The 24,912-nt window shown below is 41.7% G+C and overlaps 1 protein-coding gene across 2 annotated transcripts in view; it reads left to right on the top strand.

The window, feature by feature from the left end:
* The window catches only part of LOC137357182 (disintegrin and metalloproteinase domain-containing protein 9-like), a 131,257-nt gene that overhangs the window by 65,776 nt on the left and 40,569 nt on the right, over positions 1–24,912 (top strand). For both annotated transcript variants that reach the window (XM_068023312.1, XM_068023310.1), the window contains exons 5-15: positions 1,228–1,304; positions 3,816–4,026; positions 8,053–8,118; positions 8,224–8,292; positions 11,028–11,197; positions 12,555–12,636; positions 14,224–14,354; positions 14,542–14,713; positions 16,892–16,984; positions 19,460–19,655; positions 23,314–23,419. In XM_068023312.1, the coding sequence (XP_067879413.1) occupies positions 1,228–1,304; positions 3,816–4,026; positions 8,053–8,118; positions 8,224–8,292; positions 11,028–11,197; positions 12,555–12,636; positions 14,224–14,354; positions 14,542–14,713; positions 16,892–16,984; positions 19,460–19,655; positions 23,314–23,419 (1,373 nt within the window). The remainder of the gene's footprint in view (positions 1–1,227; positions 1,305–3,815; positions 4,027–8,052; positions 8,119–8,223; positions 8,293–11,027; positions 11,198–12,554; positions 12,637–14,223; positions 14,355–14,541; positions 14,714–16,891; positions 16,985–19,459; positions 19,656–23,313; positions 23,420–24,912) is intronic.

Here is a 24,912-nt window from a genome sequence, read left to right as displayed (position 1 = left end):
AGCTGGCAAATGTTTGCATGCACTGATGACTTCTGCGATTGCTATGTGCATGCTCTGCCTTGTCAGGAGTCACTTCGTTTGATAAAGGAGAGGGGTGATGACAGCAGATTTAGAAGAGAGAGGGACAACATCTGAAGAGAGTGAACCATTTGCAATTTCGGGTAACGTGGGGACTAGGAGGGTAAGTTGGGTGATTAGTGGAATAGGATCGAGGGAACAGGAGCTGGAATAATGTGCAATTGCTTGCATCTTTTTCCTTGAAGGAGCAACTCGTTTATGGGCAGGGCACAAAAGCACCAGCTTTGTCTAGTGGAACATTGGAGATGATTCACTTAACTAAGAATGGGCCGTGTGTTTCTCGGCATCCCAAACTAAGCCATCTTCTCGTGACCCATTCCTAAATCCATGATTCTGTTCATGCCACAGTAATAATCCGATTGGTGACCATTGTTTGTGATTTGTTGCCCCTTTGTGATGCGAGCTCTTACTTTATATGATCAGAGATGATCGAGCGGCTGAGATAATTTTACTTCATATTTTGATCTGATCAGAACCATTGATTGTATGTAGATGATGTAGTGAGGTGAAATCTTGATTACCTGTGAGAATACAGGGACCCAGTAGATGCCTGGACCTTCCTTGTGGGACCGAAAGGAGCATGTGTAAATCATGGCTCCTTGATTTGCATTTATTACTGCCACAAAAAACAGCGGTGTTAAAATAGCAGATTGGCGGAAATAGAGCCACTCTGTTTTAGTTGTTCCCGTTGCTCTGTTTTCGTTGGTCAGGAAAAGTCGAGATTAGCCTATCATAATCTTATTTTAAATTCATTTGAGATGTGGGCATATCTGGCAAGGCCAGCAATTATTGTCCGTCCTAACTGCCCTTGAGAAGGTGGTGGTCTTCTTGACCGCTGCAGTCCATGTGGTGTTGGTACACCCACAGCGCTATTTGGTAGGAAGTTCCAGGATTTTGACCCAGTAACAGTGAAGGAATGGCGATATATTTCCAAGGTGGGATGATATGTGACTTGAAGGTGAACTTGTAGGTGGTAGTGTTCCCATGCTCCTGCTACTTTTCTTCTCAGTCGTAGGGTTAGCGGGTTTGGAAGGTACTTTTGAAGAAGTCGGTGATTATGGTGGGAAAACCATCACAGACAGTGGGTGGAAAACCATTACTGCTATTTCTAGATGTGTTTTAATATTTCTGTACTATTTGTTTTTGCAGGACCATTGCCACTTCCAGGGGTATGTGGAAGGAATGGATAATTCCATGGTTTCTGTTAGCACCTGTAATGGGCTCAGGTAAAGATTGCACTCCTCCTCCTTGTATTTATCCACATAATAACAGTCACTGTATGTGACACATTGAGAGGGTCTGAGATAAATGATCGTGTGGAAATGCTGTTAATTCTATATTATTTACCTCCTGCCATGTGTTAACTCTACAATTAAAGAATGCAGGATGATGAGGTCTTAGAGCATGCTGCATGATAACGGTTTGTCAGATTGGAAATTGCCATTTGAATCGGGTACACCTGCCATGAATGTATTGGGCTACTTTGCAGTTCCTGCATGAGGCTGCCAAAGCAGTCAGTTGAAATTGGTTGTAAAATTAATTTAAATATCGTATTTGGTGTGAATTCACCTTAGCTTAATTTTTGGCACATTTGGTACACACATTTTCAAACATCAATGACGACAACGAACTTCAAAAGCATGGGAGATAAATCTCTTTAGAAAGGGATATGGTCTGTTTTTGTTCTCCTGTAAGGAAAATGGCTACCAGCATAAAGTTTCAATCATGCAGTTGGCAAGTGTGACCCCGAGCTTCTGGTTGCCTGTCACTTTAATTCTCTGCTCCGCTCCCACTCTGACCTCTCTGTCCTCAGCCTCCTGCACAGTTCCAATGAGGCTCAATGTAAGTTCAAGGAGCAGCACCTCATCTTTCGACTATATCTACTTTACAGCCTTCATGACTCAACATTGAGTTCAATAATTTCAGATCAAAACCTCTGCCCCCATTTCTTTTTGTTTTTGGATGGCAACTGTTGGTGATGATTCTGCTTTTCCCATTTACACGTCCTCTTGACCCAACTTTTGTTTCTCTTGTCCCATTACCATTTCCTTTTACCTTGCACCATCATCCCTTTTGTCCATAAATCTCCTGCCTTCCACCCGATCACAGGCCTTCCCTTTTGTTCTTCCCCACCCCTTTTTCCTTTGCCTACCTTTGGACTTGCTTAAAACCTATTGCATCTCGGACCTTCTTCAGTTGTGATGAAAGGTCATGACCCAAAACGGTAACAGTGTTTCTGTCAGAAGCTGCCTGACCATTTTCAGCATTTTATGTTTTTATTTCAGATTTCCAGCATTTGCAGCATTTTACTTTAACAAAGTCTCAATCTGCCAGCTAAAGCCCACAATAATTGCTGTCCTGTTTTTTGTACTTGGCTATTTGAGATTGCTTCTGTAACACCAAGTTTAGATTATGTCCAATGCCACTTACCTAATGGAATTCATCCTGGTTTCTTTCTCCTTATTGTAAGGGGTAAGAGCTCTTCAAATGTAGCTTTGAAAAAGTAATTTACGTACCTACTTATTACATTTCATGAATGCTATTTACTTCACAATTTCTAGTCCAATTCTGGTGACAGTACTTAATACAATGATGTCAAGTTTATGATGCCCATTAATCATGAGGTGACACAATGTCTGCCCAAAAGTGGCTGTTCTGTTGCACTATTTCAAACCATTTACAATTTCACCCAGGCTTTGAAGAGTGCTTCCTCTACAGCTCGGTCCAGTATAGTATTGCAATAGGTGCTGATCACTGTATGCAAATAGTAGATTTACTTTTGAATGCAACCATGTTATTTGCATATGATTTCAGATGAAAAAGACGAATAAACTCAATATGTGTTGTTGACTTGTTAATTTTCATGATGTAACTGAGTTGGGGAGAGGAGATGTTACGGAATTAGTGGACAAGTAGCCTACATTTTTCCTGTGTTTCTGGTTACAGAATGAAAGAAAAGAAAGACTTGCATTTATATAGCGCCTTTCATGATCTCAGGACGTCCCAAAACCTTGACAGTCAGTGAAGTACTTTTAAAGTGTGGTCACTGTTGTAATGTAGAAAACATGACAGTCAATTTGTGCACAGCACGTTCTGTTTTGTGATATTGATTGAGGGCTAAATATTGGACAGGGCACTGGGGATAAGCCCCTGTTCTTCAAAATAGTGCCATGGGTCCTTTCACGTCCACCTTCGAAAGCAGACAGGCCCCGGTTTAAAGTCTCATCCGCAACACCGTCTCCCACAGTGTAGCGCTCCCTCAGTACTGTACTGGACTATCAGCATGGATTCTAGCTCAAGCCTCTGGAGTGGGAATTGAACTCACAACCTAATGACTTAAGAGGTGATAGTGCTACTAACTGAGCCACAGCTGACACCTAATGGTGCCAGTGAAAGTCAGAGAGCTGCATGGTTTGTTCTCTCAGCCAGGGTTGGTGTAGTACCAGGAAGACCAGAAATGCAACAAAGTGGGGAGGAATTAGTTACTGCCCTCCTCTCCGCACACGCTCCCCTGACTAAAAAGCTAATGATGCAGTCCAATGTTACACAGTTAATACCATTGCACTCTCGAATTTGATAGGGACCTGTGATCGCTGGAACTAGATAGATAGGCATTCAGTCTACATTTATTTAATGCAGGTTTAAATGTCAATTTAAAAAAAAATTGACAGTGTACATCAAATGTATTGATAAATGACTGATATAACAACATGGCAGCTGTGATTGTTTCTCCACAGGGGACTATTGCAGACAGGTGACACACACTACGCAATTGAACCTCTTGAGTCCTCCAGTACCTTCCAACACATAGTTTATCATATGGAGGATCTGCTTGAAGTGCCTTTGATATGTGGAGTATCTGATCTGGCCAGCACCATGCAGCAAGAAAACCAGGAGCATGCAGAACAACATTCCCATGATGGCCACAGTATGACAGGCTTCCTGCGTGTAAGTCCAGGCCTTTTTGCTATTTTCATTGTTGCCAGTTAGTTGTACGTTTAAATCACAAAATGAATGAGAATGCACAAATGAGTTTTTTTATTTATTCCTTCACGGGATGTGGGCTTTGCTGGCAAGGTCAGCATTTATTGCACATCCTTAATTGCCCTTCAGAAGGTGATGGTGAGCTGCCTTCTTGACAACTGAGTGTCTTGCTAGGTCGTTTCAGATGGCAGATAAGAGTCAAAGACTGGGTAAGGATGGCAGATTTCCTTCCCTGAAGGACATTAGTGAAACAGATGGGTTTTGATGATGATCTGATAGTAACATGGTCAACTTTACAGATACTAGATTTTATTAACATTGCAGATTTATTTAACTAACTGAATTAAAATTCTCCAACTGCTGTGGTGGGATTTGAACTCGTGTCTCTGGATCATTAGTCCAGGCCTCTTGGTTAAAATTCTTCCCTTCGACCAAGTCTGTGTCAGATACTCCACTTTGATGTTTTAAGAGCTTTTTCTCATTGGAAAGCAAGAAGGGAAAGAAATTCTCCTTGTGGAAGTAATTTTATCTTGTGAACTACTTGTGTGACATACCTATCTATCCTAATATGCTGAAAAACAGATTTTTTTTGCAAAATGTGATAAAAGATTGATGTTTAGCAAAAAAAAAATTGTTATTGCAGTGAGTTCGATGCTGCATATTGGTTTGATACTGTTCTGTGCCCACATAGGGAATTCCCAATCTTAGAAAAATGGCCAAGTACAAAAGCACAATTGAATATGAACTGACATGCACCCGTAAAGAGTTGGAGGGCATGTAGGCAATTCCAGGATATTGAAGTACAGGTGGGACGGAGGGGGCAGGGGCATAATCCCTCTAACGAGTTTTCCTCCCCTATCCCTCCAGTACTTAAGTGACCCCCCCCCCTCATCTTCCCATCTTATCTTCCCTTTTCCCACTTAAAATTCAGAGCTGATAAAGTCATTTGAGGGAAGCTGCCAACTGGCTGGAATAGAGGAAAGTAAATAATGGATTTGAGAGATTCTTGGCTGCATAATGCTGCTGTCAATGTTATTTCCATCTGATAGTTTGTTTTGCTGTGCTGGGTGCTGTTCTTGATTGCATAAAATTAGGTGTGAAGCGGTTTCCTATTTTGTAACTCTCAGGTCATTTGCAAATGCTTGAATCTATACAAATCACTCCCTATATATTTGGATATAAAATGTGCATCTATATAACTCTTGGTTAGTTCTAGTCTTTTTATTTTTAATGCTGCAGTATTTGAAAAAGTAGATTTCAAGTTCCTGTAAGTAAGGAAATAGGCATGTAGTCACCAACCTCTGAGATTGTGGAGCTGGATGTAGTAAGATTGGCAGCAGGACTGAGGGCCAACTGAAGAAAATTGTGAAGCTTGCTGTACCTAAGTGTGGTTAAAAGAATTTGAGGTATTCTATTCCTCAAGAAGTTTTCACTGAAATACTAAGTATGCTTTTATTGCCACAGGAGTTAACAGGCTTACTTTAGAAGAATTGCTACCTGTACCAAAGCATGCAGCAGTATTTTGGATGAGGATATTAAGGGTTCATATAAGAACAGTGCTGGTTGTAAAGGTTACCTCCACATGGTATCACTTGAGCATCTCAAAGCACTTCCTAATTATGTTTTGTTTTGAAAAGGAGTGACTCATTTTGGATACACACAATTACCGTTTTGCCTGTTGCATTGGAAGGTAGAAACAGGAGTAGACCATTTAGCCCCTTGAGCCTGTTCCAACTTTCAGTGAGATCATGGCTGATCTGCAACCTAACTACAAATACCTGTCTTTTCCCCATAATCTATCCATCTGAGTTTTAAAATTAACAGTTGATCTCGTATCCATTACCATTCGTGGAAGAGAGTTCCAAACTTCTGCCACCCTTTGAAAGCCCTGGCTCGAATTTTTAGACGATGCCCCCTAATCCTCTACTCCCCCGCCAGCGGAAATAGTTTCCCCCTCTCGAACCTATCTATTCTCCTTAATAGCTTGAATCAAGTCACTCTTTAACTTCTAAATTCCAGGGAATACAACCCTTTTTTGTGTAACTTGTCTTTGTAATTTTACCCTTGGAGTTCAGGTATCATTCTGGTAAGTCTGATAAATAGAATAGCTCAAGCAGTAATGCAATGAAAGAGCACTTAGTTTGTTGTGGCTGGTGCTGATTTGAGGGAGGAATGTTAATCAGGGCACCCGTAGAATTCACTGCTATTTTGTTTTGTGTAATAATGGCTTTTAAAAAAAAGATTTTGTAACATGAGCCACAAAGCTTCAATGCACCAATTTCTAAATGTTATAAGGGCTAATTAGAAAGAAGAAGACAGATTTTCATTTGTATAGCACCTTTCATGAACTCAGGATGCCCAAAGCACTTTACAGCCTATGAAATAATTCTGTAACGTAGGAAAGAAAGCAGCCAAATTGTGCACAGCAAGCTCTCACAAACAACAGTCTGATAATGACGGTATAATGACAACGATAATGATAATGACAACGTATGCCAGCCAAGAGCGACGTCTCAATTCATTCCATCTTCGCTGCCTTCGGAGAATACTTGGCATCAGGTGGCAGGACTATATCTCCAACACAGAAGTCCTTGAAGCAGCCAACACCCCCAGCTTATACACACTACTGAGTCAGCGGCGCTTGAGATGGCTTGGCCATGTGAGCCGCATGGAAGATGGCAGGATCCCCAAAGACACATTGTACAGCGAGCTTGCCACTGGTATCAGACCCACTGGCCGTCCATGTCTCCGCTATAAAGACGTCTGCAAACGCGACATGAAATCGTGTGACATTGATTACAAGTCGTGGGAGTCAGTTGCCAGCATTCGCCAGAGCTGGCGGGCAGCCATAAAGACAGGGCTAAATTGTGGCGAGTCGAAGAGACTTAGTAGTTGGCAGGAAAAAAGACAGAGGCGCAAGGGGAGAGCCAACTGTGCAACAGCCCCAACAAACAAATTTCTCTGCAGCACCTGTGGAAGAGCCTGTCACTCCAGAATTGGCCTTTATAGCCACTCCAGGCGCTGCTTCACAAACCACTGACCACCTCCAGGCGCGTATCCATTGTCTCTCGAGATAAGGAGGCCCAAAAGAAAAAGAAAGAAGAAAGAAAAAAAGAATCTGCTTTAATGACGTTAGTTGAGGGATGAATTTTGGCCAGGACATCAGGGGTAACTCCCCTTCCCTTCTTCAAAATGGTGCCATGGGATCTTTGAAGTTCACCTGAGTGGAAAGACGGGGCCTTGGTTTCATGGCTCACCTAAAAGACAACACCTCTGACAATGCAGCACTCCCTCAGTACAGCATTGGAGTGTCAACTTAGATTTTGTGCTCAAGGCCCTGGGGTGGAACTTGAACAGATGACCTCCTGACTCCAAGGTGAGTATGCTACCAGAGCCACAGCTGACACCAGTGGTGCTCCTAGGGAGGAATAGTGCTTGCAGGAAGCATTGTTTGGTGTAAATGGCTGGAAAATCTCAAGGTTTTCAGGCTTGCAGTTTCCCAACCAGTACTCCCTGCCCATACTTGAGAAACATAAGAACAATAGTTTTTCATAATGATTGTCATCATATTCCATTCACATTGCAGGAAATGTCCAGCCATTCATGCTGAAGTAACAAAATATTTTTAATATATAATTGATAATGTGGGTTTTTTGTTTTGATTTTGTATAAATTTAGTCATATATTTTGATACATGAGCATGATTTGAGTAATCCTGTTTATCCCAACGAAAGATAGTTGGGATTGTTCGGCAGCTGCAATTTTGGGTGTACCTGAACCTTAGCTCAAAGCCTAATGTTTTTTAAAATTTAAATGATTTACATACACCCACAACAATGGTAATGATGGGATTCAACAGTCTGAATCCCATGCAAACACATTTTTATGTGGACACGATATGTTATTGCCTCCTGCCATCATTGTAACTGGGGAAAAAGATTCTCTGCTGGATCAGAAAATTTACCGGTCTTTGCCTTCTATTGTTCACAGAGCAAGCGGGCCATATTGCCCCAGACTCGATATGTTGAGCTCTTTTTGGTTGTGGATAAAGACCTGGTAAGTGTAAAACCTGCTTCGTGCAACTAAATTGAAATGAAAGAATTAAAAACTTGAAGAGATGTTGCTGTGCCCTTCAGTTTCTGTGTTTCCTTTTTGCTGTAGTATGATATTACCAAGAATGAGACTGCTGTGAGGGAACAGATGGTTCAGCTTGCCAATTACCTTGATGGAGTAAGTGTATTTTCATAATTTATTTTCATGGGGAAAATTACTGAGGCCTTTATAGACTTCTGATGTATAGCACTGGTGTGGGTTTGTCCCTTGAGCAGCTGTTTGGAGACTTCCTGTGGTCTGGTTGTGCATACAAGCTTGACAACAACACTGGGGAGTGAAGAATAAGAAATTGGTTCTTTGCAATTTCCTTGTTTGTTTTTCTTAAATTGACCGGTGCACTTCAGCAAGGAACTGAAGCTCTTAGCAGCTGAGTTACCCGCCATTATTAATCAACGAGAATTTCTCCAAACTCCATCTGCATTTCCTTGGTTAGGAAGGGTTTGAACATATGGGGGTGATTTTTTTTAAAATCTCAATTACCACCCTATTTGCCTTCAATTTTTCATCTGAAATAACTTGTCCTGCTTTTAATTACTGCTGTAGGTTCTGAACTGTTCAGGAGCTTCTGGCATTGCAGTTGCTTCTTTGTAGGGGCCCTTCTAAGAATTCTACTGTGGGAAGATTAAGAACAGAGGCAGAAAAATGGAGCAAACTGAGGGAAAGCAAATAGAAGGAGCTGTGCTGATAAGAATCATTACCCTTCCAACCGACTTTTATAGTCCCAAGACAAAATACCTACAGTTTTCTGAGGAGTACAGTGTGTTATGAAAGTGCCTCAGTGTTTTGTTAAATATATATTTTAAGGATTCATTTTTGAAAGTTTGAAGAACTGTTAAACTTCAAAGTGGGTCATGTAAAGGCCACTTCACTTTGAAAAACAGACCCTGGAAATGTTCTTTAAAAGGGGCACTGAGGTTTTGTGAGGAAACCAAGCCTTTCTCGGAAACCACCTGACTTCCAGCAACAACAAGCTTTTCCGGGAAATCACTCGACTTCCAGCTCAATAAACAATAGCGAACTTCGGACACTTGGAGAAGTTGTTTACAAAGAAGTGACGGCTCAAGATTGATGGAGATCAAAAGGTTGACCTGTTGTTGGTTTCACTTTTGAATTGTTTTGAATTGGGGTTGAACTGTATAAAAAGGGAGATAACTTCCAAGGAAAGCAGAGAATTCCCAAGGAATGAGAGAAGACCACAACCCAGCTCAGCTTTCTAGCACCTCTCTAAAAGACCCTGAGAAGTCCACTGTGTCAACTCCTCTCATCTCCTGTCTTGGAAGAAAAGCCTGCTAAATGAATTCTCAATGCCCCTTGAAAATAACTGTTCTAAAAGATCCCAGTGACCCATCTACAAGGAGTGGGAGGCCAGACTGTAGAACATTTTTGGAACACAACATATCTCACCTGCAGTTCCTTCAAGACAGAGCAAGTATTCAGCCCAAGTGGGCATTTTGTCTGTAATAGAGCTCTAAAAACAAAAATCCCTTTAGTGTTCTGGTAACGTGTGTAGAGTGTATGTGTGATGCTGAAGTAAAAAGGGAACTTTAACATTTCAATCTGTGTGTTTATGCTTTACTTCATTACTGGTTAAGACTTGTTTTATAATAAACTGATAATTTTATTGTTTATCCAAGAAGCCTGGTTGGTGTGTTTGATTCTGGGATAAAAACAGAGTCCACGATTGACTGTATTGATAAGTGGGGAAAAAGTTTATATATTGTGACCTGCGGAGAAGTGGAACTGAATTAACAGTACACTCCTTCTGCTTCTTTCGTAACAACTGTGAGTGTTTGGGGGCTATCCTCTACACTTGGCTCATGACACATTTTAGAAACCCATGCTCACTCAACAACTCTAGTGCTTCTGCGAAGTGGTAGAAGTGGCTGAAAGATGGAAGATGGGAGATTGCTTTGGCTCTGATGAAATACTTGTGGTTGGTGAGCTCTAACACCTTGAGCCTGAGAGGACTTGGCCAGACACTGCAGCAACTTTCCAACTGTCAGAGTAGTCTGACCCAACTAGGTTTTAGTACAAGAGTGGCTGTTAGTTTAGGGGAGCCCAAGGGTTCAGATATGTTGTCACCATGGTGATGGCATCATGCTGTATCCATATTGCATGACAGCCCTTGCTATCCCCAACATAGTGGAATACAGCAACATGTTGCACGAGATGGAGATGCCCCAAATTTGGAGCGCCTGAGAGCATACCTGTATGTTAACAACTTGAAAATCAATGGGGTTGTTATGTTTTATTTGTTTGTGGGCAAGGCGAGCATTTATTGCCCATCCCTAATGCCCTTGAGGAGGTGCTGGTGAGCCACCTTCTTGAACTGCTGCAGTAGCTGTGGTGTAGGTACTGCCACAGTGCTGTTAGCTGGGTTGTTCTTGGCTTTTCACCCAGCAAAGATGAAAGCCTGTGCCTAGACTGATGTGGGGTGGTCTTTCAGGTTCTCTGGTAGATGATGTGATGGCGATTGTAATTCCTTGAGAATTGAAGTCAAGCATGATTCTTTCATGGATGGGCCACATTTTGAAACACTTTTTGTAACTTGTGACCGGCCGCATTGTAAAGGTAAGTTTTGTTTTTCCAAGAGGATAATGGTGTGCTATAGCACATCAGGACTTAAGACAAGAAGGATCTTGGTGACTCAGTCTCATTTCTGTAATTTGCCTTTGATCTCGAAAGATCTACCCTGACAACAAAGGGAAAAGAAATATAATCATGGAAAATATAGAATTCTTTCTTTTCCCTTGAATATGGTGCCAGCCCCTGATTAAATTGATCTTTTGGCTGTTTGACCAGAAATAAATTGGAACTATAGTCATTAATAAACTGCTCTTTTCCCTCCTCAGATGTACAGTTCCATGAACATCCGTATAGTACTGGTTGGCTTGGAAATATGGTCCAAACAGAATCAAATCAGTATCGAAGGAGGAGCAGGAGAAGTGTTAGGGCGTTTTGTAGAGTGGAGAGAGAAGGACTTACTGCCTCGTCGCAGGCATGATAGCGCGCATTTAATTCTGTGAGTGTTCAATCTTTTAATGCGGAATACTTGAAGTAAGATGCAGTGTTTTTTGAAAGCTTACTTCTCTGAGGGATGCACTATGTATGTTTTTTTTCTGAAAGATATGGTGAAATCTCATTAGATTTTCTATCATCTTCTGTGATTCCATTGTATTATGCTAATATGACCAGAAGCTTGACTGATAATTAAGAAAGGTCATGGGAGATAAGAGGAAACTATTGTGCAAGAATTAGTGATCAAAGATTTGGAGTCAGGAGGAGAATTTATTTTAATCAAAGTTGTTTCTTTATTCGTTTGCAGGAGAAGTGGTTAAGGCAGGAGGAATGCAGAAGCTCAATGGTGCTTTGTTCTTTGTCCTTGTAATGCAGCTAGATTTTTTATTTTCCATTTTAGTTGAAAAAAACAACCCAGATCCAGTTACTTTGCTGTTTTCAATAGTGGGGTTTCATTTTGCTAGAACAGGACATTACAATGACTAACTGCTGAGGATTTAACACAAGAAATAGGAACAGGAGTAGGCCATTAGACCCTTTGAACCTCCTCCACCATTCAATAAGATCATGGCTGATCTTGTACCTCAGATACGTCTTCCCACACTATCCCCCCATCTCTTGATTCCCTTAATATCCAAAAATCTCTGACTTGAATACACTCACTGACTGAGCATCCACAGCTCTCTGCAGTAGACAATTGCAAAGGTTTACAACCCTTTGAGTGAAGAAATTTCTCCGCATCTGGGGGCAGCACAGTGGCGCAGTGGTTAGCACCACAGCCTCACAGCTCCAGCGACCCGGGTTCGATTCTGGGTACCGCCTGTCCGGAGTTTGCAAGTTCTCCCTGTGACCACGGGGGTTTTCGCCGGGTGCTCCGGTTTCCACACCCAAAGACTTGCAGGTTGATAGGTAAATTGGCCATTATAAATTGCCCCTAGTATAGGTAGGTGGTTGGGGAATTGAGGGAAGCTGGGGATGTGGTAGGAATATGGGATTAATGTAGGATTAGTATAAATGGGTGGTTGATGGTCGGCACAGACCCGGTGGGCTGAAGGGCCTGTTTCAGTGCTGTATCTCTAAATAAATAAATGGCCGACCCCTTAGACAATATTTTTTTTTTATTTATTGAGATGGGCAATAAATGCTGACTTGCCAGCTTTGCTCACATCTATGAATGAATAAAAAAAAACACATATTGTACTATAACTGTTGTTCATTGGAAAGATTCAAAAATTGAATGCAGGCATTTTTTAAAATCTATAAATCACCATAATCCATGATCCTGATGGCCAAAAGTGAGGAAAATACTATAAATTTAGAGAAATGTTTCTGTTTACTGTGTTTTTTTGTATATCTTTCAGGAAAAGGGGATTTGGTGAGACTGCAGGAATGGCCTTTGTGAGTACTATCTGTTCAAGGAGCCACAGTGGAGGAATCAATGTGGTATGCAATAATTACTTCTCACTACCTTTTTTTAAAAAAAACAGAAACATGAACTATGGAGCAAAACGTTGTAGATAAGACAGGGGGTGAATAGACCTCGGCCTCTGTCAATGCTAAAACTGTGTTCTGGCAGAATTTTCTCAATAGAGGAGTGTGTGGTGTCTGTTCCATTCCTTCCTTGAGCACAGCTGAAACTGGAAACTCAGGTGAACTGTCGGTGTAGACTCCAAGACTGTACCGTGAATGCATGGCACACCAAAGCTCTCTCCTATGGTGCTGTGTTTATTTCCTTGTGGAATTCTGTGGCAATATCCCATCCAAGAAAGTAAATCTACTTGGTTACACAGTTAAGCAAAATTATATGCATTAATTTTATCCGTAATTGTTAGGATAATGCATGATGTGTTGAAGTATCTCTCGTTCCACAAGGGAAAAAGCCAGCCATCCAAAAGTTCAGTGCTTATCTTCTCCATGCCCCCATGCTTGCCTTGTCTTTAAATTAATTCAAAGAATTACAGAATTTTGTATTGTGGAAAATTTCTGTGACCTTGAAGAGGAGTGAAGGGAGCTTACTGCACTCTGCTGAAATTGCTCAGGTGCTCATTCAGAGAATCGACTTCTTTTTGCATTAGATTTCCTATTTGTCTTCCCTCCTCTCCTCTGGCCCCCTTGCATGTGACTGTGTCGCCTGCTTTAGCCAGAAGGATGTGACGATTAAGATCATAGTTTTCTGCAGCCGCAGTTTACCTGGATTCTGCTCCTGGAGGACAAAACGATGGATAAACTCGCAACCCTTTTTGAGAAGGGAAGTTGCCTATCTTTGCTATTCAATTGCTGGTTCTCTGGGTGGGTCAGTGACACAATTCCCCTCAAGCTCTTGTTGCAAGCAGCCTGCCACAATCATAGTAACCTTTACCATACTGAAAACCTAAAAATCCTTTAGAGCTGTTATCAGTTTCAGGGTTTCTTTTAAAGTCCAAATATGAGTATTTTTATTTACTACTTCTCACACTGTGGATATTATAGGCAAGGTTCAATTGATTGCTCATCTCCAGTTGCCCTGAGAAGGTGGTGGTGGGTTGTCTTGAACCACTGCAGTCAGTGTGGTGGTAATGCTCTCAAAGTGGTATTGAGTAGGGAACTCCAGGAGTTTGGCACAGTGTATTGGCAACATGTCCAAGTCAGGTTGGCGTGAGACTTGCCGAGGATCTTGGAGGTGCTCATGTTTCCATAACATTGCTACTCTTGCCTCTCTAGGTGGTGGAGGCTGTGGGCTGAGAGTTGCTGTTGAATTAAGATTGACTAGTTGCTGCAGTCTGCAGTTAGTAACTCTGCAGGTGGTAAATGTCATAGATTTGAAGGCAGGTGCGCCAAACAAATTTTGTTAAGGACACTGTAGGCTGGGAGGAATTAGTTTCCTTCAGTATTCTCTTGTGATCATCTCTGAAGTGTATTCAATGTCTTAAAGTCTTCTGAAGTTATATATATTTTGTTTTAAGTGTGGGGAATGGTAGGGGTGGGGGGCATTCAAGCTTCTGAAATATTGGCTCTTAGTTTTCATGTTCTTCTATCTGGTTTATTTTCTAGTTTTCACAAAACATTTTGTATTTTGCATCCATCGTTGCTCATGAGCTGGGCCATAACTTGGGAATGAACCATGATAATGACCGGAACTGCCTCTGTGAAGCAAAAGCATGCATAATGAATGCTGGAGCCACGTAAGTTCACATAAACCTCCACTGCATGAACCATGTGTTGGTGACATCACTGTGTCACTTGCCTATCCCATCCAGAAAAGTGCACTTGTATTGGGTTGATGGGCTATAACTTGAGTTAAAAATCATTTCAAAAGTTTTTTTTGGCTTGTTGTAATGACCGATTCCGAGATTTTGAATCCTGTTACAGAGGTGCCATGAACTTCAGCAGTTGCAGTGCTGATGACTTTGAAGCTATGATCTTAAATAGAGGGGGCTCTTGCTTGCTGAACATTCCCAGGCCTGAGGAGGAATATAGTCCTCCCTTCTGTGGCAACAAGCTGGTGGATACTGGAGAGGAATGTGACTGTGGATCACCGAAGGTCAGTTGTAAATTTACTCCTGGTTCATTCCTGATTGCATCAGCACATCTTGCACAAGTTGATGCTGATGGATCTATAGTGGTTACATCTAGATGAATTGATACTTGACCCAAAAATATATCTGCAATGGTTTTGCCTTCCAACGTTCTTTCTTCTTTGTCCTGAAGATGATGATTCCTGCTTGGTGTGTGTGTGTGTGCGTGTGTATCTGCACACGTGCATACGCGTGTGCCTGGCTCAATATTTGTACATTGGTAACTGTTGGTGCTCAGTTGACGCCTATTAGGGACACTGAAGCCACCCCCCCGCCCCCACCCCATTATGTGCCAATTGAGAATGGCTAACAGATAGAATCTGGGCTGTGAGTGGTATGTACATTTCAGGGTTGCAATGGTTAACTTCTTTACCAATTGACCCATTGGAGAAATTGTAATTCTGAAAATGTTAGCATCATACAATAGATGCAAAACTTCAGGAATAAAGAGAGACTTGAGATCCGGGGACGATCTCCAATAAAGCAAAGAAGGCTGACAGGATTGATGAGGTTTTTAAAATCATGAAAAGATTTGATGGGCTGAATAGGGAAAGAATATTTTATCTAGATGGGAACTTTATGGTGAGGGGGTTATGAATTTAAAATTCTTGCTGAGAGTGAGAAAAGAGAATAGTTGGAGCCTGGAATAGTTTGCCACAGTAAGTGGTTGAAGCAGCAAACATTGCATCTCTCATGTAAGGGAAGAGTTGACAAACTTTTGAAACCGAGGAGAATACAGGGCGATAGGGAGACAGGAGGGCACTGGGATTCACTTCCAGTAGAAAACAGCTAGAATAGACAAGGAGACTCGGCCACTTCCCATTCCCTTCCAGCACACAGCATTGCAATGTTAAATTCTTGGTTGCACAACAGCCAAAAAATTGTTCAATTGCAATGCAGTTTAGATATAAGTGTATATTTTAATAGACATAACTGAAAATATAATAAACTGGTCATTGTCCCACATATAACAAATGTCTGGCAAATTCATTTTCACTGGGGTGCTACTATATTGCGTCACCGTGAGTCCGCAGTTGGGGATACAGTGAGTTCTTGATTCCAGTTGTGCCATCTGGAGGCAGCAGTATCGTGTGAGGAAGGTCAAAATATTGCAGGAAGGAAGATTAGGATATTACAAGAATATTTTTCTTTATATGCTAACTTCTTTGTTGAATTGTATTATTTTCCAGTTCCTCCTTTGATACTTTGTGTCACTTCAGATGGGAGTGGGATAATCTAGCTTACAAATATTGCAGGCCATTGTTGTTTCTGTTGCTTAGCTAGGACAGTTTCAATAACACAGGATTTACCCTCTTTCTGCCATGTGCTTTCACTTCTGCCAGATCTATTTGAGACTGGCAAAATTAACATTGTGCTGCCGAAGTGAATCTTGCCATGAATATTAGTTGGGATTCAACCTCAGGAGTCCAAGTAGAGACCCATTATTCCTTTACTGTTGTTATTGAACTGCATTCGGCATCATTTCATCAGATAATACTTTGGAAAAGATAGATGAAAATAAGGGTATTCAAAATTACACCAGCACGATATAAATGTGGGAATCTGTTTATCCCGAGCTCTCTCCCCAGTTGCAAGCTGTGTTTGAAGAATAATGGGTTGGAGAATGGGTGCTACTGTGTAGTATCATGATTGTCATCCATGAGCAAAGCTCTCAGATTGGCGGATGCAACAAAAAAAATGCCAGTTTTAATCCTGTGGCATTGATCTACTTGTATAGTGTGCCACACAGTGGCAGCATTAGGCATTGCACCTGCCATTCTTCACGTACTGAATTCTAACACAACTCTGCAAGCCAATTCTGTACCTCGAATTGACACATTTTGTCAAGTCCAGAATTGGAACAGGTGGCATCATGCCTTTTTAAAAGATTTGCTGTGCAGTGTAACCTCTTTTTAAAAAAAAAAATTCAATAAGTGCATTATCTATTTCCAAACATAGCATTTGAACACACCTTGTGGAGGAACTTAGAATAACATTGGGCATAGAGGAGTTGATGGGTTTGGCTTTTTGGTTGGGAATGGAGTATGACATGAGTGAAAGCAGAATAAGAGCTGTTGATAATTTTGTGTTTTTATTTAATTGTGTTGCATGTGGTGCGCTGAAATCCTTTCCCTATTTTTTAGGAATGTGAAAATGATCCTTGTTGCGAGGCCTCTACCTGTAAGCTCAAGTATGGAGCACATTGTGCATTTGGGGTCTGCTGCAAAAAATGTAAGGTAAGTGCTTGAGGACTAACAAAATGAAGCAGTCTCATAACTTGTAAATGAAATTCACCGGAGTGAAATAGTTTAAGATTCAACACGATTAATTATAGCCACACGTCTGTTTATGAGCAGCAAATGAAGAAAGAGAACGGTTTTGATAGAGTAAATAAAGAGAAACTGTTTCCAGTGACAGGAGGGTCTGTAACCAGAGGTTACAGGTTAAAGGTGATTGGCAAAAGAACCAGAGACGACATGAGGAAACTTATTTTTTTTTACACAGCGAGTTGTTGTAATCTGGAATACACTGCCTGAAAGGATCGTGGGAGCATACTTCATAATATTCAAAAGGGAATTGATGGGGAAAAATTTAAAGAGCTTGCAGAAAGGGCAAGGGAGTGGGATTAATTGGATCGCAGTTTGCTTCAGAGCCAATGAAATACTTGTATAACACAAGAGTTATGTAGGCAAATTTGTGCATAGTAATATCCCACAAACTGGTGATGTTAGTTGAGAGATGACCTCAATACTTTTCCTAAAATAGTGCTTCAGCATCCACCACAGCTGAAGGATGGCACCTCTGACAATGCTGCAGCTCCTCTGTAGTGCACTGGGTTACCAGTTTCAATCATGTGCTGAAGTCCATAGTCCGGCCTGAATCTCCAACTTTCTGACTTGCTGCCACTGAACAGAATCAAGACTGGAGGAAATCTGAAGGCTGAAGGTTGATTTGTCAGCTCGAGCTGGTCGAGAAACAAATGGGCAAAAGCAGTTGCTCAGTTGGAGAGGAGCAACACAATTAATTCGAGACCAAGATTATTTCCCAATGGGAGAGACAGTGGACCAAGTGGAAGTTAACATTTCAAGAGACTAGGGTTGTGAAAAGATCACCAAGTAACTGGCTAAGATACTGGTCCAGGAGAGAGTGAGTGAGGGCAATAAACAGAACAGGGAGTATCACACCTAGATAGAGGGCAAAATGAGACCTTGGCAGTGAAGTTTAAACGTGATTGGAACTTCCATGCATGCATGAGTCAGGAGAGGAAACCAGAAATAGCATCAATCTCTATTTTTACATTTATATATACAGAAAAACCAATCAGCAGTTGAATCATCCTGACCTTCATCAACTGCCTAGCTGCAGTCACTCTGAAATTGCTATCCTGTATCTTCCTCCCAGGCAACTGCTGTCTGTTGCACAGAAATTACTTCCATCTGTGTACAAGTGCTTTTGAAATTTGTCTTAGGATTGAAAACTTGGGTGAAGAACCTATTACGCCAGTAAGTTGTTCAGTGTTAGTACGTAAACTTGAAGTCAGCAAAACTCTGCTGTCTGTGTCCTAACTCTCAAGTCCCGTTCACCACTGTGCTCACTGATCTACAGTGCTCACTGTTGAGCAACGCCTCAAGTTTAAAATTCTCATGCTTGTTTTCAAATCCCTGGATGGCCTTGGCCCTCCCTATCTCTGTAATCTTCTCCATCCCTAAGACCCTCCAAGATATCTGTATTCCTCCAATTCCTGCCTGCCCGATTTTAATCGCTCCACCATTGGCAGCCATGTCTTCAGCCGCCAAGGCCCTGAATTCCTTCCCTAAATCTCTCTTCTCTTTCCTCCTTTAAGACGCTCCTTAAAATCTACCTCTTTGATCAAGCTTTTGGTTATCTGTCCTAATACCTCTTTATGGACTTTGTCACATTTTATTTGATAGCACTTCTGTGAAGTACCTTGGGACGTGAAAGGTACTGTACAAAAACAACTTGTTAGTTTGAGAAACCATCATAATTGTTTTGGGGATGGGGAAAGAAAGGGACTGCAGGAATCTAATTCTAAGATTGCAAAATACATCTTGTGTAGTTATCGAATGCAGTAAGCATACACATAAAATAAAAGCAAAATACTGTGGATGCTGGAAATCTGAACTAAAAAGGACGGCGCAGTGGTTAGCACCGCAGCCTCACAGCTCCAGCGACCCGGGTTCAATTCTGGGTACTGCCTGTGTGGAGTTTGCAAGTTCTCCCTGTGTCTGCGTGGGTTTCCTCCGGGTGCTCCGGTTTCCTCCCACATGCCAAAGACTTGCAGGTTGATAGGTTAATTGGCCGTTATAAATTGCCCCTCGTATAGGTAGGTGGTAGGGAAACATAGGGACAGGTGGGGATGTGGTAGGGATATGGGATTAGTATAAATGGGTGGTTGATGGTCGGCACAGACTCGGTGGACCGAAGGGCCTGTTTCAGTGCTGTATCTCTAAACTAAACTAAAAACAAGAAATGCTGGAACCTGACCCGAAACATTAGCTCTGCTTCTCTTTCCACAGATGCTGCCAGACCTGCAGAGTGGTTCCAGCGTTTCTTGTTTTTATTAAAGCATACACATAGTTGGTACGCTGCCTGGCTGAGCTTTAACATGTAATTCTTGTTTGTTCTTCATTTCTACCCCATTCCTATCACACCCACCACCCCACCCCCCCCCCGCCCCCCCTCCCCGACAGTTTCTTGCTGCTGGAACAGTATGCCGAGCATCTACAAATCAATGTGACCTCGCTGAGTACTGCAATGGAACAAGTCATGTCTGCCAGGCTGATGTATTTGTGCAGAATGGGCACCCTTGTCATAACAACAATTCATACTGCTACAATGGAGCATGCCAGAGTTACGACGCTCAATGCGTAGTTTTATTTGGCCAAAGTAAGTCCCTTTAAGTGTTGTGCATCATGGCTTTATGAGTATATTTCACAGTATTGACAAGAAGACAATTATTTTATATGGCCTATGAAGGGATTGTCAACTTGATAAGAGTTTACAATTTCTAAATTCTCAGTTCTAGTTCTAATTCTTCCACCTCCTTACCATCAAGTTGTGTGCTATTTCAGGATTTTGACCCAGCAGCAAAGTGGAAATAGTGAAATATGTACAATTTGGAATGGTGTGTGACTTAGAGAGGAACGTGGAGGTGATGGCATTCCCACAGCATTCCACAGCAGTGGTGCTGTTGCCCCTTCTGTTGGGAGATGCCACTGAGTTTTTGAAGTAAGCTTGATGAGTTGCTGCAGTGTATCATGCAGAGAGCACACACTGCAGCCACAGTTCTCTGGTAGCATAGGGAGTGCATAGTTAATCTGTTGGTCTATTTTGGGTGCAGCTCTAAGTGTCTACAGCAAACAGTACCATTCGTAACATGAGATGCTTTGTTTACTTTTTTATTGTGAAGGTCTGATTGAGATTACTTGCCTCTTACTAGGTCTTCCTCGGTGATTGCATTCCATAGAACCATAGAACAATAGAAAAATTACGGCACAGAAGGAGGCCATTCAGCCTGTCGTGTCCGTGCCGGCTGAAAAAACTAGCCGCCCTAATCTAATCCCAACTTCCAACACCTGGTCCACAGCCTTGCTGCTTACAGCACTTCAGGTGCATGTCCAGCTACCTTTTAAAAGAATTGAGTGTTTCTGCCTCCACCACCGTTTCTGGCAGTTCCAGACACCCACCACCCTCTGGGTGAAAATCTTTTCCTCATGTCCCCTCTAATTCTTCTACCAATCACCATAAATCTGTGCCCCCTGGTAATTGACCTCCCCGCCAGGGAAAACAGGTCCTTCCTGTCTACTCTATCTAGGCCCCTCATAATTTTGTACACCTCTATTAAGTCACCCCTCAGACTCCTCTATTCGAAGGAAAACAACCCTAGCCTATCCAATCTTTCCTCGTAGCTGCAACTTTTGAGCCCTGGCTACATTCTTGTAAACCTCCTTTGTACTCTCTCCAGAGCAATTATGTCTTTTCTGTAATGTGATGACCAGAACTGTGCACAATACTCCACCTGTGGCCTAAACAGCATTCTACAGTTCCAGCATTACATCCCTGCTTTTGAATTTTATATCTCAGCCAATAATGGAAAGCATTCCATCTGCTGCCTTCACCACTCTATATACCTGTCCTGCCATCTTCAGGGACCTGTGGACATGCACTCTAAGGTGTCTCACTACTTCTACCTCTCTCAGTATCCTCCCGTTTGTTGTGTAGTCCCTCGCTTTATTTTCCCTCCCCAAATGCATTACCTCTCACTTGTCAGGATTGAATTCCATTTGCCACTTTTCCGCCCGCTCAACCAAACCATTGCTATCATTCTGGAGTCTATGGCTATCTTCTTCGCAGTCAACTAGACTGCCAATTTTTCTGTCATCAGCAAATTTCCCAATCATGGGCGGCACAGTGGCGCAGTGGTTAGCACCGCAGCCTCACAGCTCCAGCGACCCGGGTTCAATTCTGGGTACTGCCTGTGTGGAGTTTGCAAGTTCTCCCTGTGTCTGCGTGGGTTTTCTCCGGGTGCTCCGGTTTCCTCCCACAAGCCAAAAGACTTGCAAGTTGGTAGGTAAATTGGCCATTATAAAATTGCCCCTAGTATAAGCAGGTGGTAGGGAAATATAGGGACAGGTGAGGATGTGGTAGGAATATGGGATTCGCGTAGGATTAGTATATATGGGTGGTTGATGGTCAGCACAGACTCGGTGGGCCGAAGGGCCTGTTTCAGTGCTGTATCTCTAAAAAAAAAAAACAAACATTTAAGTCCAAATCATTAATATATACCACAAACAGCAAGGGACTCAGCAATGAGCCCTGTGGAATGCCACTGGAAACAGCTTTCCATTCACAAAAACATCTGTTGACGACTACCCTTTGTTTCCTGGCCCTGAACCAATTCTGGATCCAACCTGCCACATTCCACTGTATCCCATGGGCTTTCATTTTACTGACCAGTCTGCCATGTGGGACTTGTCAAATGCCTTTCTAAAATCCATGTAAACCACATCCACTGCACTACCCTCATCAATCCTTCTTGTTACTTCCTCAAAAAACTCCATTAAGTTAGTAAGACATGACCTTCCCTTAACAAATCCATGCGGACTATCCTTGATTAATCCACGCCTTTCTAAGTGACAGTTTATCCTGTCTCTCAGAATAGATTCTAACAATTTACCCACCACTGAGGTCAGACTGACCAGCCTATAATTATTTGGCCTATCCCTCGCACCCTTTTTAAACAATGGTGCAACATTCGAAGGCCTCCAGTCGTTTGGTACCGCTCCTGTATTTATTGAGGTTTGAAGATGATCCTCAGCACATCCGCTATTTCCTCCCTGGCTTCCTTTAGCAACCTGGGATGCAATCCATCTGGCCCTGGCGATTTATCCACTTTCAAGGATGTCAGACCCTCTAGTACTTTCTCTCTCATTATGCTGATCGTATCTAATATTTCACACTCCTCCTCTTTAATTACGATGTCTACATCAACCCTCTCCTTTGTGAAGACAGAGACAAAAAACTCATTAAGAGCCCAGTCAACATGCTCTGCATCCACGCATAAGTTCCCTTGTACATCTCTAATAGGCCCTACCCTTTCCTTAGTTATCCTCTTGCTCTTAATGTACTGATAAAATATCTTTGAGGTTTCCTTGATTTTTACCTGCCAATAATTTTTCATGTCCTCTCTTGGCTCTTCTAACCTTTTTTTACTTCATTCCTGCATTTCCTATACTCCTCTCGGCTTTCTAAAGTATTAAGATTTTTGTGATCGTCATAAGCTTTCTTTTTCTGCTTTAATTTACCTACCCTGTAAGCTTCCAAATAACCAGGGGGCTCTAGATTTGGCAGTACCACCTTTTATCTTTGTGGGGACAGACTGACACTGTGCCTGTAGTATCTCACGTTTGAATGCTTCCCAGTAGTTTACCACTGATTTTCCTTCAAGTAGCTGTATCCAGTCCACTTTCGCCACGTCACCTCTCGGGTTCTTAAAATTTCCCTTCTCCCAATTTTAGAATTTTTACTCCTGTTTTATCTTTGTCCTTTTCCATGATAATGCTAAAACTTACTGTATTCTGGTCAAATTATCTCTAAAATGGTCAACCACTGTTAGTTCCTCTACTTACCCAGCCTCATTACTGATCACTAAATCTAGAATTGTGACCCCTCTCCATTGGCTAAAAAAGTTCTCTTGAAAACTGCTCAAGAATTTTGACCCCTCTGTGCCCTTCACACACAACTCAGCCTGACTCTGTCCAAACAGCACTATTCTAAGTAGTAATTACTAATAAATTACACGAATTAAAACAAAACCTTAGTAGTACTAACCTTATCACTTCCAAGGTAGCGATTTGATGGTTTAAAAAAAAAGAACTTTTTCCCCCCTGATTTTCTAAAGCTATTTACAGGTAATCACAGCTGTTACCAACCAATCAGCATTCCAGGGAAAGCAATGGGGAGTTTGGATATTTGGCAGGGATGGCAGGTAAGTTCTCTTTGCACTCTTTCTTTTTTTTTCATCTATTTTGTCTTTAACTTCCAGATGCAAAATCTGCTCCACGTACTTGTTTTCAAGAAGTGAATTCTAAAGGTGACCGATTTGGAAACTGTGGGTCAAGTGGTGCTGGGTACAAGAAATGTGAGATCAGGTATCTTTCTTCTCTTTAACTTTACTCCTGTGGAGCTGAGCTGTTAGAATCATAGAATGGTTACAACACAAGAAGACTATTTGGCCCTTCATGTCTGTGTCAGCTCTCTGAAAGATGAACTCTGCTCGTCCCACTCCCCTGCCTTTTCACTGTAATCCTGCAAATTTTTTCTCTTTGTGTAGTTATCTAATTGATTCCCTTTTGTAAGCCACAATTAAATCTTCCTCCACACTGTCGGATGTTGCAATCCAGATCCTAACCACTCTCTGTGTGAAAGAGTTTTTCGTCATGTCACTTCTGGTTCTTTTGCCAATCACTTTTAATCTTTGTCCTCTGGTTCTCAACCCTTCCATCAATGGAAACAGTTTTACCTTATCTACTATGTCTGGACCCCTCATGATTTTGAACACCTCTATCAAATCTCCAGAGTACGTACATACCATTCTGTCCTATAGTGCAGTGACTGAGGTATCAAACATTAAAAACTGCGGTGAATGAATTTTGTAAGGACCAAGAAGTGGCAGTACTTTATTTTGCTCAATAACCTATTATTTGTTTTTCTTTCAAATATATATTTAGTTTGTTAACATTCTACTGTTTACTCTTGAGCAGTGCTCAATGTGGTTTTGAATGGTTTTAATCTAGGGGTTCACAAATTGTTATAAGCGTTGTCCTGGGAGACATCTTTGAGGGCTATGTGGGAGCAATTATCTAATGGTGGATTTTATTCATGAAATATTTTATTTATTTATTACATTTTTTATAATCGGCTATTCGACGCTTTGAACATTTTTTGAATATAAAATAATTCATCTACTTAAAGATATACCAATGAGGACACAGATATACGGAAACGGTGACATACAGAGCCCTCAACCTTTCTAATGAGTTATTTATGTTGTCTCATGCAGCATAAATGAGATGTGTGGAATCCAGTTGGTTGAAGATCTCAGACAGGTTTATTACAGCTAAACTGTTATATGCAGTACAAAGCAAACTATTTACACAACCTTTCTCTAGGTATTAGAGTTGCAGAGTGATTCGGGCTTTGAGTCACATTACCACATCCTGGTTCTTAGCTCATTCGCATATGAAGATCTTAAAGGGATATTACTCTTAAAGGCAATTATACAACATCCCCTTTCTTTCCAAAGATAAGTCTCATATGCTGAAAGTAAAACCACCTAACATTCGATAACATCAAAATTATTTACACAAGGATAGAGATCATGAACTTTACACATGCAGAAGCTTGACAATCTATATGTCGTTTGGTGGTTTGACAACTCTTGCTCGGAGAATCTGCGTCTCAGTTGTTGCTGTTTTTTCTGCATTCAATTTCTGTTGCTCTGCCTTCAGCCTGCTAATGTATTCTGTTGCTTTTCTGAGGATGATGACTTTTGAAACCCTGTCATTCTTGGAGAGTTCCGGCTCTCGAAGATCCAACAGACAATGCTTCAACTCATTCCTCCTCTGTCTCTTCAGGACATTGT

This window comes from Heterodontus francisci, chromosome 47, assembly GCF_036365525.1.
Source record: "Heterodontus francisci isolate sHetFra1 chromosome 47, sHetFra1.hap1, whole genome shotgun sequence".
NCBI classification, from domain to species: Eukaryota; Metazoa; Chordata; class Chondrichthyes; order Heterodontiformes; family Heterodontidae; genus Heterodontus; species Heterodontus francisci.
The sequence above is the reverse complement of the archived record's forward strand: the minus strand, read 5'-3'. Positions and strand labels throughout refer to the sequence as shown.